The sequence below is a fragment of the Megalobrama amblycephala genome, linkage group LG2 (genome assembly GCF_018812025.1).
Source record: "Megalobrama amblycephala isolate DHTTF-2021 linkage group LG2, ASM1881202v1, whole genome shotgun sequence".
NCBI lineage: Eukaryota > Metazoa > Chordata > Actinopteri > Cypriniformes > Xenocyprididae > Megalobrama > Megalobrama amblycephala.
In genome coordinates, this window is record NC_063045.1 from 208,087 (window position 1) to 227,081 (window position 18,995).

Sequence of the window (18,995 nt, forward strand, 5' to 3'; positions counted from 1 at the left end):
AAATGTAAATAAATAATAAAATATCCCAGCTGAATATGTCATACCTGCACTTAAAAACATACCAGTAATTATAAATAATTGATTAAACATTTAATGTTCATAAGAGTTAAAAATGATATGCTAATGCATGCAAAATGTTATATTTCATTTATATTTCTCAGTGATTTTATTTTTAACTTGATCTATCTATCTATCTATCTATCTATCTATCTATCTATCTATCTATCTATCTATCTATCTATCCATTTTAAGAGAGAATAAAATGTTATATTGTAAAGTCAGATTTTCAATGCGCTGCTCTCTGACGCCCCCTACCGCCCTTACACGCGCCCCGCCCTCCCAGTTTCCGCCACGCCCCTGTTCTTCTATATTTGGCCATGCCTTACTAAATCGCCTGTGATTGGTCCTGCGCTGTATCGGAGCGGAATGACCCGGATATGCATCGCGCCCCTCCCCCGCAGGAGCCCGGATGAGGAAGTGAAGCGCTGACAGGGCTGGGTTCCGTCTGAGAGTCGAAGCCGAACCGCGTCCAGACAGACTGAAACAAACCCGCGCAGCGAACCGAACCCGCCGCCGCCGCAGCCTTCAGCCCCGCAGAGACGCGACCGAGCGCCGCAGACATGGTGAGAGCCGCCCGCGACGCGCTTTGGGTCGATGCCCGTTTTAGGAAGAGACGCGCTGCGCCTCCAGAATCTGAGCCGAACACACACACACACACACACACACACACACACACACACACACACACACACACACACACACACAGTGTTGATGAATCTGATGTTTATCTGACAGAATGATTCGGTTTTGTTGTGTTTTGGGGTTGTTTGAGTGTGTAGTGTTTATGTTTATGATGTTTTTAACTCTCAGAGGGTTTTAGTGTTTGAATTTAGTATTTGAGGTTTAGTTTTTGGTATTTTTGAGGGTTTAATATTTGTTGTTTTAGTGTTTGAGGGATTTATTTTTAGGCTTTTGTTAGTTTTTAGGGTTGTGTCTGAGTTTAGTGTCTGTTGTTTGTTTGGGTTTAATTCTGGAGTTTTGGAGTAAAGTGTTGCAGGTTTTAGTCTGATTTTTAGGTAATTTTGGGATTTATTTTGTAGGGTTAAGATACTTTTTAGGGGCTCAGTATTTATTTAGTATTATCTGTCTGATGGGCTTTTAAAGGATTAGTTCACTTTCAAATTAAAATTTCCTGTTAATTTTCTCACCTCCATGTCATCCAAGATGTTCATGTCTTTCTCTGTTCAGTCAAAAAGAAATTAAAGGGTTAGTTCACCCAGAAATTAAAATAATGTCATTAATTACTCTCCCTCATGTCGTTCCACACCCGTAAGACCTTCGTTCATCTTCAGAACACAAATTAAGATATTTTTGATGAAATCCGATGGCTCAGTGAGGCCTGAGCAATGACATTTCCTCTCTCAAGATCCATTAATGTACTAAAAACATATTTAAATCAGGTTCATGTGAGTACAGTGGTTCAATATTAATATTATAAAGCCACGAGAATATTTTTGGTGCGCCAAAAAAACTAAATAACGACTTATATAGTGATGGCCGATTTCAAAACACTGCTTCAGGAAGATTCGGAGCGTTATGAATCAGCGTGTCGAATCAGCGGTTCGGAGCGCCAAAGTCACGTGATTTCAGCAGTTTGACACGCGATCCGAATCATGATTCGACACAAAAGATTCATAACGCTCCGAAGCATGTGTGAACAGGAATCTGATCTTTTCAATTCCGATTTGTGTCACTTCCATATGAGCTGCTAAATCCGACACAGGTCAGATGTTTTGTAATGCGAACGCAGTGTGAACGGTCATATCGGGATTCATGTGATTTTTACGTCACTCGAGATCAACGTTCGTCTGCGCTCATGGGAGTCTATTCAAAGATCTTACACACCCAACGTTATCAAGAAAGGTAATGATGTCAGATCTCGACAGCTCTATAATACAAGAAAACATGAGGTTCGTATCATAAACGTGTCACATCATTGTCTTTATTTTTCATATTGCCTGAATATAATTTCACTAACTTCCGCGGCAGATCACACTATAAATAAACGGGTAATCACTTACTTTCTGTGTGTGTTGCCAAGTCCATGATTTCCATTCTTCACTGTTTCCGCGGGTTGTTTTGCAACTCCGTGGGTTGAAGCGAACGCATTAATGCCATATTTAACCCCCGGTGCCCGATTTTTACTGGGATACCCCCGCGGAACGTGATTAGAAGAGCTGGGTAAAAAATATCGATTTCTCGATTTTAATTGATTCTCATTTTAACGACTCGATATTGATTCTTAAATCCCAAGAATCGATTAGTCTAGTCTGTTTTCAGTTGATGAATGAGCAGAATATGTAGCTCCTCCCATCCAATAAATCACAATAATCTTTGTTACTTTTGATATGAAGCAAAGTCTCAGATTTCAAATGACGTCCATCTTATTATGAGATTCAGAAAATAAATACCGTTTTGGCGCTGTTTAATGTGGCGTGACAGATCGCTTTAGCGCCTCAGTTAAAGAGAAGCATGTGATCATCCTCTCCTCCGCTTTAATACCAGTTACAGCGAAATAAACATGAACATCTGAAGGTATGTTAAAATATTAGGGATGCACCGATCCGCCTTTTTCACTTCCGATACCGATCCCGATACCTGGGATTCAGTATCGGCCGATACCGATCCGATCCGATCTTCAAGTAATAAGAAAAGCGCTAAATTACCTAATAAACTGTATGCCTCACTTAGGGCTGTGACGGTCGGCATGACAACCGCGCGTGGAGTGTCACCGGCGGTAGTGTGGCGTGTATATAATATATAATCTCAAAGGTCGGGTTAACCGAGAATTTTCCGTCATTGATGGAATTTTTTTTAGCAGTGACGGAAAAAATCTGCAGCCTGTCCGTCATTTTGACAGATTACTGAGGCTGATGTAACTTAACTGTAATTCCCACCCCTGTCCAGTAGGTGGTGAGCGTGCTCCAGTGTGGCAGCAGAGCGCGAGTTCAGTCTCCAGAATAAATGAAAACGATGCCTTTGATTACACACACCCAGTTTGTCCATTTTATTATATATTATATTATAATACTTATGCTTACATAAAGTTTCTATTCCGTTTTGTTTTAAATAGTTTTTATTTTTGTTGTTGCTGACTAAGTTTATGGTCAATGAATGGCTTTTCCTACGTGACATTGTTTACAACACTGATTGAACTGACGTGATACAGATTTCGGTAAGCTACTACAACTTTCAACATATTTTTTGATTTTCATTCATGTTTATTTCCTTCTGTAAAGTAGTAAAGAAGAAGAGATGATCACGTTCACTCACGATCCTCAAAAAGTGTTGAGATGAGATGTAAGATGAAAACTGAAAAGTGACGCAGACTTTAACTTTTCATAACACTTTCTTTTCATAATATAAATAATTGCATAGCCTATGCCTATTTGTTTATCTTATACGTTTGTGAATACATATGAAAATGTGGACGAAATCAGAAGCTATTAAATGTCTTATAAAAATATAAAAATTAAAATGATGCAGCAACATATGATAGATAGGACAGAACAAAAAAAATGCTATTAAACAATCTTTCATTGCGCAAAAATATATAATATGAACGGCTCCCATGAGCGGCACAAAGCGCTTTTATGCGTATCCCGTGTGCAGAATGATGTGCTTGAAGCACCATGGAATCAGCGCGCAGCGGCAGCGCTCCGCAGTGAAAAGTTCAATGCACAAAGTGAAGAAATATTGATGCGTATTGTATTACCGGTATCTTGATTAAGTATAATAATAGAAACATTGATTCATCTTGGAGAGAGTTTCATTGTGTTGACTGTCGTAACTGAACGCGACACGCAGTCTGAATGCTGAATGGAGAGTGACTGACAGCCGCAGCGGAGGGAGGTCTTTACGTGAACTTTAATTTAACAACTAAAATATTCATCTGTACCTCAAATTAAACTATGGAATGGCTTCAGAGCACTTGGAATATAGTGCACAGAAACTTTATGGTGCTTTTTAATGTGTTTGTGCCTTTTGTAGAGCTTAACAACAACAGAATAGTACACGCACAATATCGGATTTTGGATCGGTCCCGTCCGGCCGATACCCGATCCGGCAAAAATGGCAGTATCGGCGCCGATACCGATCTGAATATCGGATCGGTGCATCCCTATAAAATATACAGTACAACTTACTGAAATCCGTATCATGTCTCGTGTAATCGCTCAATCAGTGCTTCAACCTCGGAAAGACGTCAATAAAACAGCTTCAATGTCACGTGATGTCACATTTACCTCAGAAAAACACATTCAGTGACCATAAACTCATTAGTCAGCTAGAAAAGTGACTCTAGAAAGATAAATATAGCTATGCACCGTTACATATTCATTATAATCTTTAATGTTCTTCAATATTTAATGCATGTTTGAATAAATCAGGCCGCGATTTAAATGTTTATATTTCAAAAAAACGAATTGGAGTAGAAATATGATTATGTAATTCTAAACTTTATTTATAATAAAAACATCATTGAGTGTAATTTAAGTGTTTGTATATAAATAAGTTAATTTAACCTTCAGTATTATTACAGTAGCACCAGCTGACTCTCATGTGTAGTTTACAGCATTAGTGAGAGATTTTTCCTCTAGAAAATTTGCCATGAACTGAAACTGAAACACTACATCCAAAATAATCGATACCGAATCGAATCGTGAAAATTGTCAATACCCAGCCCTAGTGATTAGGCTAGTTTTTAGAAGCAATAGAGTGGATTTTGTTTTACAAACCCCATTTGCGTGCGGGTCAGTTCAGAACCGTGATCTGTTCACTCTGGACATCTGATATTGGCCACATTTAAAACAAGCCAAACAAATGGATCATAGTTGAGCAGAATTAAGGTTTGAGAGTTTGGTGTCAGTATTTGATGGTTTAGTATTTGTGTATCTGCTTTTAGTGTTTGATTTGGGTTTTGTTGGGGGACAGAAGTCATGACAGTGCCATGTAAATTAAGTGTTTATTTCACGTCAGCATTTTCCCCCGGGTCACATTTGCTGCCATTAAAGGGATATTTCACCCGTAAATGAAAATACTATTGAAGTCAATGGCTACATTCTTCAAAATCCCTTCATCTGTGTTGAGCTGAACTGTGCCTTTAAATTGTCAGTATTTAATGGGCAGTGTTCAGGGCTTGTTGGCTCTGAGGGTTTGAGGTTGTGTATATAAACGAGAGAGAGACCAGGTTCTTCTGGTTGAAGTGAAGATCTGTCTATCTCAGGAACAGAGTAAACCACAGCCCTTCACCAGACGAGTGTTTATCTCTGGTCGTTCAGTGGAGCAGACGCTCTTCACATCAGCCACATTTAGGCCCGGAGCAGGTGGTGGTCCGTGCCCTTTGACCCCTCACATGTAAACTCGGCGTCAGGAGCAGGAGGTGTCGCTGAAGCTGTTTGGACGGCCCCCGAGAGCCGCTGCGGCCCCTCAGCTTGTTCTCAGGAGTTTTTACATGTTTACGCTCAGATTGGAAACCAGAAATGTCACGTTAATGTTCTCCAGATGACAGGCCGGACGCTTGAGGACATTTGCTATTCTTGGCCTAAATCAGGGTTCGTGAAGATGAGTGAACTCAAACATCGGGAGTAACTGTTGAATGCTGGGAAATGAGATCATTTGACGTTAAAGCTAGTTTTGTAATTGTGTGAAGTGGTATTTTACATTCAAATCCTGCCGACGTTATTGGATTTAATTGATGATAACGGATAACGAATAATCTTTTTTTTCATTTGTTTTGAAGGATTTCGTGAACAAGTGTTCATTTAATTTCAGTAATGTCTCATTTGTAATTGTTGTATTGTTAGTATTGTTAAAATATAATTTTAAGTTATTAAAGTTTTATTATTATGATTATTTTAATTTCTACTATGAGTTTGTCATGAAATATGGCTATGACATTTCATAATAAGCCAGAATTGTTTCATTGTATTACGCACATTACCCGTTCTAAAGGTGTTTCTGAGTCACTAAAGCTGCATTTATTTGATCAAAAATACAGTACAAATTCTGAAATATTATTCCAATGTAAATCAGCTGTTTTCTATGTGAATATATAGTAAAGTGTAATTTATTCCTGTGATCAAAGCTGAATTTTCAGCATCATTACTCCAGTCTTCAGTGTCACATGATCCTTCAGAAATCATTCTGATATGCTGCTCAAGAAACATTTATGATTATTATCAGTGTTGAAAACAGCTTCTTTACTGAATAAAGTCTTTTGAAACATTATAAATATCTTTACTGTCACTTTTGATCAATGCGTCCTTGATGAATTAATGCATTCCTTTCTTTCAGAAACTCTTACTGACCCCAGACCTGTGACGATAATATCTGACTGTTGTTGTTTCAGAACGAGCAGCAGTTGGACTGTGCGCTGGACCTGATGAGGCGTTTGCCTCCGCAGCAGATCGAGAAGAACCTCAGCGACCTCATCGACCTGGTCAGTGATTTCAGCGCCTCTCTGAGATCCTCGTTGTGACTTTCCTTCATTCCCACAGTGCAGTGTGAACTGAGAAGAGTCATGTTATCTTCAGAGGAGCACAGCTCCAAAACACCATGAGGGGCCGTTCACACAGAACGCGTTTTCCGTTACAGCGCGCTACTTTTCCATCGTTTTTCTATGTAAACGCGCTAGATTGACATGCTAAACCGCTGTGGCGCTCAACGAGAGAATCGTAACAGACTCCAGCGTTATATTTTTAACTTTTCTGAAGTCACATGATGCTTTGTGTGAGGAACAGAGAGACTTATATACGCTCACAGCACTTATTAATATGGTAACACTGTACAATAAGGTTCATTAGTTAACAGGAACTAATAATGAACTGCACTTCTACAGCATTGATTAATCTTTATGTTAATTTCAGCATTTACTAATACATTATTAACATCTTGTTAACATTAATGCACTGTGAACTAACATGAACAAACTATAAACAACTGGATTTACATTAAGTAACGTTAACAAAAGTTAGTAAATACAGTAACAAATGTACTGCTCATGTTTAGTTAATTAATTAATGTTTAACTAATGAACCTTATTATAAAGTGTTACCATTAATATTTAGAATTAGATTTTATTTTTTGTCTTGCTTTCATTTTAATTTTAGTAATTTTGTATTGTGCTTGTCATTTTTTACTTTTTAAAGTTTTTTAGCTTTACTTTTATATTTTAGTTTTAACAATTCATTCATTCAAATTCATTTGTGTTTGTTTTTAGTTTTTTATATTTCTATTTAGCTTTAATTTATATTTCAGTTTTAGTATATATATATATATATATACACACACAATTGTATCTGCTTTTGTCAGTTTTATTTTGTTTTTTTAGAAAATTAATGTTTAATTTAAATTTATTTAGGTTTTAATCATTTTAGTTTTATTTTAATGAGTTTGCAACATTTCTATTTTTTATACTTATATATATTCATCAATTGAAATATAGATGAAATAAAATACAAGAAATATTAGATGAAAAACTTAAACTTGAAAAACTTGAATTGTTTCATCTTAAAAATATTTTTCATATTAAATGAAAAGTTAAACCGTTTTTAATCTAATATTTCTTGTATTTTATTTCTTTTTTTTATTTAATTTAAGGAACAATTTGAATAGTTTTTTTATAACAAAACACTGATGATCGTCCTTGAAGTGCTCGAATATCATTGACCAAGTCTTAAATTTGACTTTAATCATGTGACTTCAGAAGACAAAAAAATTTGCATAGCATTGAAATGTTTCACTCAGAAATCTCTAGTAAATTATGCAAATAATTACAAAGAAAGTAACACACTGAATTTAACGACAGACTGAAATAGTATTTTCTTGAAAAACGTCCGACAATCTTTGAGTTACATTTTGAACAGTATGTTTTCAGTACAGCGCAGAAGTCATGTGAACAACAGTTATGACACTTTTATTTGTTTTTGGTCATTTTTGGAGTTTGATCACGTCTGTTTTCATTATAAGAGCATCATGAACATTCTGCTAAATATCTGCTTTTGTGAGTAAATGCTTCATTTTTGTCTGAGTGAACGTTTGAAACACTCGTTTCCTCTCGTTGCGTTCACATCTCCTCGCTGTGCTGCTCTCCCGCCCGTCTGAGCGTTGTTAGCCGTTATTAGCGCTGGTGTCAGTCACGCCGCAGGAGCAGCGGCTCTCTGGGTTCGGTCACATGTTTCTCATCGCTGCTCCAGTGTGATTTTCACCTTCAGGAAGTGAGCGTGTGTGACGGCTGATGGTTCAATAATGAGTGTCTGACAGGCTGCTGAAGGAATCCACTTCCTCTCCGGCAGGGTAAATCATTTATTGTGTGTGTGTGTGTGTGTGTGTGTGTAGGTGCCCAGCCTGTGTGAAGATCTGCTGTCGTCCGTGGATCAGCCGCTGAAGATCGCTCGCGATAAAGTCGTGGGCAAAGACTATCTGCTGTGCGACTACAACCGTGACGGCGACTCCTACAGGTGCAGTCCTTCCCTCTCGCTCAAGATGAGACGTTCAGACGGATGTTCACGCTGCTCGCTTACATACTCGCTTTGTTTGCTACAAAACACATTTTATTTGGTTTAAATTTGAAAAGATTAATTTAACTGCTAATGTTGTTTGGTTGCTGCTATTTGAATCCAGAAACATTAAAAACACAACACAGTTTCTGAAAAAATAAAACCTTTAATGGGGTCCTATTAGTGTAAAAAATAAATAAATAAATGAAGTTGTTAAAGTATTTTTGAATTCAGTTGATTAAACATGACTTTTGGTTATTCAAGTTTAATTAAACCATAGAAAAATTAAATGAATTTGGGAAAATAAGATGTATTTCATAGGTTAATTTTAATACATGTTAATACTTGCGTGTTAAATTGCATGTTTCATAGTTTTATTAATTAAACATGCTTTTTATTCTTAAAATTTAATTTAACTATTAAAACCTTATCCAGAAGAATTATGATGAAAAAAATGTAATTCAGGAAAAATAGAAAAGCATAAAAATAAAATCCAGAAAAATTAAAACGGAAAAAATGTAATCCAAGAAATTAGAACAGGAAATAAATATAAATAAAATATATATATATATTTCAGAAATGTAATCCAGAAAAATTAAAATGGAATAAAATAAGAAAATAAAGAAAAGGAATGCAGGAAAACTAAAAAGTAATTTGGGTTTTAATTTAACCATTAAAACATAATCTAGAAGAATTATGATGAAAAAATGTAATTCAGAAAAATAAAAATTGAGGAAAAAATGAAATTTAGGAAAATTAAAACAGAAAAAAAATGTAATTCGGGAAAATTAAACAGGGAAAAAAAAAGGAATTCAGGAAAAATAAAAATTGAGGAAAAAATGAAATTTAGGAAAATTAAAACAGAAAAAAAATGTAATTCAGGAAAAATAGAAAAGCATAAAAATAAAATCCAGAAAAATTAAAACGGAAAAAATTTAATCCAAGAAACAGAAACAGGAAATGTAGGAATCCAGGAAAACTAAAAAGTAATTTGGGTTTTAATTTAACCATTAAAACCTAATCCAGAAGAATTAAGATGAAATAATGTAATTCAGAAAAATAAAAATTGAGGAAAAAATGAAATTTAGGAAAATTAAAACAGAAAAAAAATGTAATTCTGGAAAATTAAACGGGAAAAAAAATGTAATTCAGGAAAAATAGAAAAGCATAAAAATAAAATCCAGAAAAATTAAAACGGAAAAAATGTAATCCAAGAAATTAGAACAGGAAATAAATATAAATAAAATATATATATATATTTCAGAAATGTAATCCAGAAAAATTAAAATGGAATAAAATAAGAAAATAAAGAAAAGGAATCCAGGAAAACTAAAAAGTAATTTGGGTTTTAATTTAACCATTAAAACCTAATCCAGAAGAATTAAGATGAAAAAATGTAATTCAGAAAAATAAAAATTGCGGAAAAAAGGAAATTTAAGAAAATTAGAAAAGAATAAAAATAAAATCAGAACAGGAAAAAAAAAAATCCAGGAAAATAAAAACAAAACAGAACAAAACATGTATTTCAGAAATGTAATCCAGGAAAAATAAAAATGAATAAAAAAAGCAAAGGAATCCAGGAAAACTAAGTAATTTGGGAAAATAAAATGTATTTCATAGTGGCCTAAAAATGTTATTTTTGTTAAACTCTTTATAAATTGTACAAGTTTCTTGATTTAAATTAATTAGACATGCTTTTTGATTACTAACATTTGCTTAAAATGTAGTGTAAAATGTCAGGTGTGTGAGTGTCATGTGATCTCGTGTGCGTCAGATCCCCCTGGAGTAATAAATACGAGCCTCCGATCGACGACGGCGCCATGCCGTCCGCCCGTCTGCGCAAGCTGGAGGTGGAGGCCAACAACGCCTTCGACCAGTACAGAGACCTGTGAGTACACGCCCCCTCAGCTGCCGCGCCGCCATTGGTCAGCGGCCCGACTGACGTGCTCTGCTCCTCCCGCAGGTATTTCGAGGGCGGGGTTTCCTCCGTCTACCTGTGGGATCTGGATCACGGCTTCGCCGGCGTCATCCTCATCAAGAAAGCCGGCGACGGCTCCAAGAAGATCAAGGGCTGCTGGGACTCCATCCACGTGGTGGAGGTGCAGGTGAGGGACACACGTCCAGGAAGTGACATCATTTGTGCTGTGATTGTGGTGTGATGGATGCAGTGTGAATGTGTTCCAGGAGAAGTCCAGCGGCCGCACGGCTCATTACAAACTCACGTCCACCGTCATGCTGTGGCTGCAGACCACCAAAACGGGCTCTGGAACCATGAACCTGGGCGGCAGCCTCACCCGACAGGTAACGCCCTCACTCTCGCTCTGCTTATAGCCGCGGTGTGCGGTTACTGCGCGCTGCTGACCTCTGTGTGTGTCTCTCAGATGGAGAAAGATGAGACGGTCGGTGAATCTTCCCCTCACATCGCCAACATCGGCCGCCTGGTGGAGGTGATTCTCACGCTTCAGAGCTGCTTTAGGTTACACGTGTCGTCATACATGCTGAAACTGTGTGTGTGTGTGTGTGTGTGTGTGTGTGTGTGTGTGTGTCAGGACATGGAGAACAAGATCCGCTCCACTCTCAACGAGATTTACTTCGGCAAGACCAAGGACATCGTCAACGGCCTGAGGTACGTGTGCTGTAGACTGGATGATGTTCACTTCCTTCTGGATCTTCTGCATTCTTTCACTCATGTGTTTACTGTGGCGTACGGGAATACTGTTTCCTCAAGCGTCACAACAATAGAGTCAACTCATCGCTCTGTTGCGCTAGAGTCACCGATTGAGAATTCATCTGATGACTCACTGAACTGGAGACAGTTCTTGATTCACTTGTGTTCAAACTCAAAATGAACCATCAACTAAAGTGATCCGATTCATGAATGAGTGATTCTTTTAATGAACCGACTCACCGATTGAGAATTCATCTGATGACTCACTGAACCAGAGACAGTTCTTGATTCACTTGTGTTCAAACTCAAAATGAACCAACAACTAAAGTGATCCGATTCATGAATGAGTGATTCTTTTAATGAACCGACTCACTGATTGAGAATTCATCTGATGACTCACTGAACTGGAGACAGTTCTTGATTCACTTGTGTTCAAACTCAAAATGAACCATCAACTAAAGTGATCCGATTCATGAATGAGTGATTCTTTTAATGAACCGACTCACCGATTGAGAATTCCATCTGATGACTCACTGAACCAGAGACAGTTCTTGATTCACTTGTGTTCAAACTCAAAATGAACCAACAACTAAAGTGATCCGATTCATGAATGAGTGATTCTTTTAATGAACCGACTCACTGATTGAGAATTCATCTGATGACTCACTGAACTGGAGACAGTTCTTGATTCACTTGTGTTCAAACTCAAAATGAACCAACAACTAAAGTGATCCGATTCATGAATGAGTGATTCTTTTAATGAACCGACTCACCGATTGAGAATTCATCTGATGACTCACTGAACCAGAGACAGTTCTTGATTCACTTGTGTTCAAACTCAAAATGAACCAACAACTAAAGTGATCCGATTCATGAATGAGTGATTCTTTTAATGAACCGACTCACTGATTGAGAATTCATCTGATGACTCACTGAACTGGAGACAGTTCTTGATTCACTTGTGTTCAAACTCAAAATGAACCAACAACTAAAGTGATCCGATTCATGAATGAGTGATTCTTTTAATGAACCGACTCACTGATTGAGAATTCATCTGATGACTCACTGAACTGGAGACAGTTCGTGATTCACTTGTGTTCAAACTCAAAATGAACCATCAACTAAAGTGATCCGATTCATGAATGAGTGATTCTTTTAATGAACCGACTCACCAGTTGAGAATTCATCTGATGACTCACTGAACTGGAGACAGTTCTTGATTCACTTGTGTTCAAACTCAAAATGAACCATCAACTAAAGTGATCCGATTCATGAATGAGTGATTCTTTTAATGAACCGACTCACTGATTGAGAATTCATCTGATGACTCACTGAACTGGAGACAGTTCGTGATTCACTTGTGTTCAAACTCAAAATGAACCATCAGCTAAAGTGATCCGATTCATGAATGAGTGATTCTTTTAATGAACCGACTCACCAGTTGAGAATCCATCTGATGACTCACTGAACCGGAGACAGTTCTTGATTCACTTGTGTTCAAACTCAAAATGAACCATCAACTAAAGTGATCCGATTCATGAATGAGTGATTCTTTTAATGAACCGACTCACTGATTGAGAATTCATCTGATGACTCACTGAACTGGAGACAGTTCTTGATTCACTTGTGTTCAAACTCAAAATGAACCATCAACTAAAGTGATCCGATTCATGAATGAGTGATTCTTTTAATGAACCGACTCACCAGTTGAGAATCCATCTGATGACTCACTGAACCGGAGACAGTTCGTGATTCACTTGTGTTCAAACTCAAAATGAACCATCAACTAAAGTGATCCGATTCATGAATGAGTGATTCTTTTAATGAACCGACTCACTGATTGAGAATTCATCTGATGACTCACTGAACTGGAGACAGTTCTTGATTCACTTGTGTTCAAACTCAAAATGAACCAACAACTAAAGTGATCCGATTCATGAACGAGTGATTCTTTTAATGAACCGATTCACTGATTGAGAATCCATCTGATGACTCACTGAACTGGAGACAGTTCTTGATTCACTTGTGTTCAAACTCAAAATGAACCATCAACTAAAGTGATCCGATTCATGAATGAGTGATTCTTTTAATGAACCGACTCACTGATTGAGAATTCATCTGATGACTCACTGAACTGGAGACAGTTCTTGATTCACTTGTGTTCAAACTCAAAATGAACCATCAACTAAAGTGATCCGATTCATGAATGAGTGATTCTTTTAATGAACCGACTCACCAGTTGAGAATCCATCTGATGACTCACTGAACCGGAGACAGTTCGTGATTCACTTGTGTTCAAACTCAAAATGAACCATCAACTAAAGTGATCCGATTCATGAATGAGTGATTCTTTTAATGAACCGACTCACTGATTGAGAATTCATCTGATGACTCACTGAACTGGAGACAGTTCTTGATTCACTTGTGTTCAAACTCAAAATGAACCAACAACTAAAGTGATCCGATTCATGAACGAGTGATTCTTTTAATGAACCGATTCACTGATTGAGAATCCATCTGATGACTCACTGAACTGGAGACAGTTCTTGATTCACTTGTGTTCAAACTCAAAATGAACCATCAACTAAAGTGATCCGATTCATGAATGAGTGATTCTTTTAATGAACCGACTCACTGATTGAGAATTCATCTGATGACTCACTGAACTGGAGATAGTTCTTGATTCACTTGTGTTCAAACTCAAAATGAACCAACAACTAAAGTGATCCGATTCATGAATGAGTGATTCTTTGAATGAACCGACTCACCGGTTGAGAATCCATCTGATGACTCACTGAACCGGAGACAGTTCTTGATTCACTTGTTCAAACTCAAAATGAACCATCAACTAAAGTGATCCGATTCATGAATGAGTGATTCTTTTAATGAACCGACTCACCGATTGAGAATCCATCTGATGACTCACTGAACTGGAGACAGTTCTTGATTCACTTGTGTTCAAACTCAAAATGAACCATCAACTAAAGTGATCCGATTCATGAATGAGTGATTCTTTTAATGAACCGACTCACCGGTTGAGAATCCATCTGATGACTCACTGAACCGGAGACAGTTTTTGATTCACTTGTGTTCAAACTCAAAATGAACCATCAACTAAAGTGATCCGATTCATGAATGAGTGATTCTTTTAATGAACTGACGCACTGGGGTGCGTTTCCCAAAGCGAACTATGGTCGCAAGTTCCGTCGTTACCAATCGAGTTCAATGGGACTCACGACCATAGTTGGCTAACGATGCTTTCGGGAAACACACCCCTGGTTTAGAGTCCATCTGATTGACTCACTGAACTCTACACAGTTCAGTACATGTTCAAACTCAAAAGAATGAGTGATTCTTTTAATGAACCGACTCACCGGATGAGAATCCATCTGATGACTCACTGAACTGGAGACAGTTCTTGATTCACTTGTATTCAAACTCAAAATGAACCATCAACTAAAGTGATCCGATTCATGAATGAGTGATTCTTTTAATGAACCGACTCACCGATTGAGAATCCATCTGATGACTCACTGAACTGGAGACAGTTCTTGATTCACTCATGTTCAAACTCAAAATGAACCATCAACTAAAGTGATCCGATTCATGAATGAGTGATTCTTTTAATGAACCGACTCACCGATTGAGAATCCATCTGATGACTCACTGAACTGGAGACAGTTCTTGATTCACTCATGTTCAAACTCAAAATGAACCATCAACTAAAGTGATCAGATTCATGAATGAGTGATTCTTTTAATGAACCGACTCCCTGATTGAGAATCCATCTGATGACTCACTGAACTGGAGACAGTTCTTGATTCACTCATGTTCAAACTCAAAATGAACCATCAACTAAAGTGATCCGATTCATGAATGAGTGATTCTTTTAATGAACCGACTCACCGGTTGAGAATCCATCTGATGACTCACTGAACTGGAGACAGTTCTTGATTCACTCATGTTCAAACTCAAAATGAACCATCAACTAAAGTGATCAGATTCATGAATGAGTGATTCTTTTAATGAACCGACTCCCTGATTGAGAATCCATCTGATGACTCACTGAACTGGAGACAGTTCTTGATTCACTCATGTTCAAACTCAAAATGAACCACCTCGTACAGTTGTACTTGAGACTCGTGAATCATGAATCGTGTCGTCACTCACTTCCTGATTCAGTTCAGATCAGAGTTATTTTACTTTTTATTTTAGTTATATTATTTTGAATTCACTTATTTTTATATTTTTAGTTTTCATGTTAATTTTAGTTTCATTTTTAGTCATTTCATCGTGTTTTTTGTCATTTTATTTGTTTCGTTTTAGGCTTAATTTATTGATATTTCAGTGTTAGTACTTCAGCTTAAATTTATTTCAGCTTATTGCCAAGGCAACATTTCTAATTTTCGTTTAGTTTTTCAGCTTTATATCAATTACAGCTTTAGTTTTAGTTAACGATAATAACCTGGTTCAGATTCACACGGTAACTTCTGAGTGAGTCGTCTTGAATGAACTGATTCAGAAGAGTCATTTGGTGGTGAATCATACCACACTGGTCATGTCCAGCGAGAACTGAATAGATTTGTGTGTTTTCCTTCTATGAATCAGAAAATCCACATTTTTACCATGTTTCTCATATGAACGTCCACAACAGTTCTGGTTTGTTTAAGGAGTCGTTTACTCCATGTCGCCATAAAATGACTCCAGTGTTTGTTTGATTATTCTGGTCGCAAATAGATTGATCATCTTTCCTGTCCAGGTTTCCTCATCTGTTTTTCACCGTTTGTCATTTCCCTCTCTCTCTCTCTCTCTGTCTCTCTCTCTCTCTGTGGTTGGGTTCGTGGGCTCCAGATCTATCGAGTCTCTTCCTGATAATCAAAAGTACCGTCAGTTGCAGCGGGAGCTCTCTCAGGTTCTGACCCAGCGTCAGATCTACATTGACTAGGGTCAGAGGCGTTTGCGTGTGTTTGCCTGCCTTAACAAACACACTAACTGCATGCAGGTGCATTCTGGGTAGAGCTCACCAATATTAATGTGTGAGAAGCCCATTAAAGGGTTAGTTCACCCAAAAATGAAAATAATGTAATTTATTATTAACAACTCATGTCGTTCCACACCCGTAAGACCTTCGTTCATCTTCAGAACACAAATTAAGATATTTTTGATGAAATCCGATGGCTCAGTGAGGCCTGCATAGCCAGCAATGACATTTCCTCTCTCAAGATCCATTAATGTACTAAAAACATATTTAAATCAGTTCATGTGAGTACAGTGGTTCAATATTATGAACCGCTGATTCGACACGCTGATTCATAACGCTCCGAAGCTTCCTGAAGCAGTGTTTTGAAATCGGCCATCACTATATAAGTCGTTATTTTGTTTTTTTGGTGCACCAAAAATATTCTCGTGGCTTTATAATATTAATATTGAACCACTGTACTCACATGAACTGATTTAAATATGTTTTTAGTACATTAATGGATCTTGAGAGAGGAAATGTCATTGCTGGCTATGCAGGCCTCACTGAGCCATCGGATTTCATCAAAAATATCTTAATTTGTGTTCTGAAGATGAACGAAGGTCTTACGGGTGTGGAACGACATGAGGGTGAGGAATTAATGACATTATTTTCATTTCTGGGTGAACTAACCCTTTAAACTCGGTGCAGATTCCTGAGGTGGATGCGTTTTTGGTGGAACAGGCGTGTGAACGTGTGTGTGGTTCCCGACTAATCTGTGTTTGGTGTTTTTCAGGAGCGTCCAGACGCTGGCGGATAAATCGAAGCAGGAGGCTCTGAAGAACGACCTGATGATAGCGCTTAGCCAACGCAAGCAGCAAAGCTAGAGACGATCACCTACCCGTCTCTCTCTCCGTCTGTCTCACTCTTTCTGTCTCTCCACCTCGTGTCTGTCTGTGGAAAACAAATGGAAAAGGAGAAAAGGCTTTTTGTTTTTGTATTTTCAGCTGTCTCTCTCTCCGCCTGTCTGTCTCTCTGGTCTTTAATCATGTAGTATTAAGATCTGTCTGATTGGTGACATCACAGTGGGGGCGGAGCTTTTCTCCCACCATCAGAAGAACAAGTTTGAGTAGTCTCACCCTCCACCCGTCAGAAATAATCGAGGAGCCCCAGAGAGGCGGGTGATTATATAAATATATATATAAATATATATATAAATATACACACATGTATGTATTATGACCTTTATCATTAATATTGATCTTGCTGTTAATATTAAAGTTCTGTTTGAATCCACACAGATGAGTGTGTGTGAGTGTGTGTGTCTGTGCGAGAGTGTGTGTGAATCTCTCATTAACAAAAGCAGCAAACATATTCCTCCTGTCTCTCTCTCTGTCCATCTGGGAGCGTCAGACGGTTTCGTCGTTTTCTTAAGGGGTGGATTATTATTTGTCAAGTTTTTTTTTTTTTTTTCTTTTGGTCTTTTTTGTTTGTTTTTTTGTAAAGCTTACAGTTTATGTTAAGTTAGGGCCTCCAGCATCAATAAAAACAGGAAAAACTAACTGTGCGTTGTGTTTTTACTGTCAAAATCGCTGTATAATGCTGGTAAACATACACAAGTTTCTCAGTCATGTCTCTCGTATCACAACACAATCTTTCTTCTCACATAATAGTCAATTACACGCTAATCAATATTTCATCAGACGTGTAATAGACCGGATAATGTCGAATCAGTCGGTCATTATCACGAATTAACTTCTCTGGTGATTTGATCATATCTTAATGAAATGAATATTCACAGTAAATCTGTTGTTGGTGATGGGAGACTTACTTTACAGTCGTCTGGACGAATCTTTAGCCTGATAGCATGGTTTAATGTTTAAACTCTTTTAATTACTCCTGTGATTATTTTTTTTTAGACGACAATGGCTATTTTCCCCTCAGGAAAAAAGCGCGCGAGTCTCCGCCGAGGCGTTGCTGGGCAGATTAGAATATTATCTAAAATATGTGAAAACTAGTTCGAGATAGACGCGACGCGCAAAATATTAAATCAAACTATTTAACACCATAAATCATATCCGGTAGAGAGTTAATCAGAATGGTCTGTTCAATAGATCATGCAGGATATTGGAGTCATTCTACGAAACGGTGCCATTTCCACTTTGTATTTTTCAAAATTTTCATGAACTTTTTTTTAAACAAATATACAACTTGAAAGATATCTTAATCCTCCAAAAAACATATTTTACCACCTCAGGCACAAAATCTTTATTAATATTATCCTTTTTATTCAGGCAAGGAAGCCATTCTTGTACCACCCCGTCACGGACAATATGTGTGCCTAAAAACTAAGAAATAGATTTTTAAAATCTAATGTTTTCCTAATAATAAAATGTCTCTTTTTTTTTTTTTTTTGGAAACCATCAATAGAAAGTCTGTAATTTAGTATAGTTTTTTTTATTCTTCGATTTTTAATCTTGAAATATGAATTTGACATTTCAATGGCCTCATTGTTTGTACTGAAAAAAATTAATTCACTTAAAAAATACAAATAAAGTTACATTTATCTGATCAGTCCACACAACAAGAACATCATTCAACATTAATTTATGTAATATTTCATTTTCTTTCCATAAACTTTTAACAAAATGACCCTGTGACAGGGTGGTATGGACAAAGTGTTTCTCTATATGATCTGCTGGTTTAAAACTTTAAAAGACATTCAAATTGAGTAAAAAGTGTGAGTGTGATATAGTGAGTGAGTGAATGAGTGAATTAATGAACCAAACAGTGTTGCCAAGTCTGCGTTTTT

At 37.3% G+C, this 18,995-nt stretch overlaps 1 protein-coding gene across 2 annotated transcripts; it reads left to right on the forward strand.

Moving 5' to 3' along the window:
• The first annotated feature begins 446 nt into the window (after positions 1-446).
• Positions 447-17,745, forward strand: capzb (capping actin protein of muscle Z-line subunit beta). Of its 2 annotated transcripts, XM_048181888.1 has the most exons (10): positions 447-623; positions 6,410-6,499; positions 8,398-8,519; positions 10,333-10,446; positions 10,522-10,663; positions 10,743-10,859; positions 10,940-11,005; positions 11,108-11,184; positions 16,078-16,172; positions 16,980-17,745. In XM_048181888.1, exons 1-9 carry the CDS (start codon positions 621-623, stop codon positions 16,169-16,171), a joined length of 825 nt encoding a protein of 274 aa, XP_048037845.1. In that variant the 5' UTR covers positions 447-620; the 3' UTR covers position 16,172; positions 16,980-17,745. The 2 variants fall into 2 exon arrangements, with proteins under 2 accessions (XP_048037845.1, XP_048037846.1); XM_048181889.1 differs by lacking the exon at positions 16,078-16,172 and having other exon boundaries at positions 448-623.
• Positions 17,746-18,995: the final 1,250 nt, after the last annotated feature.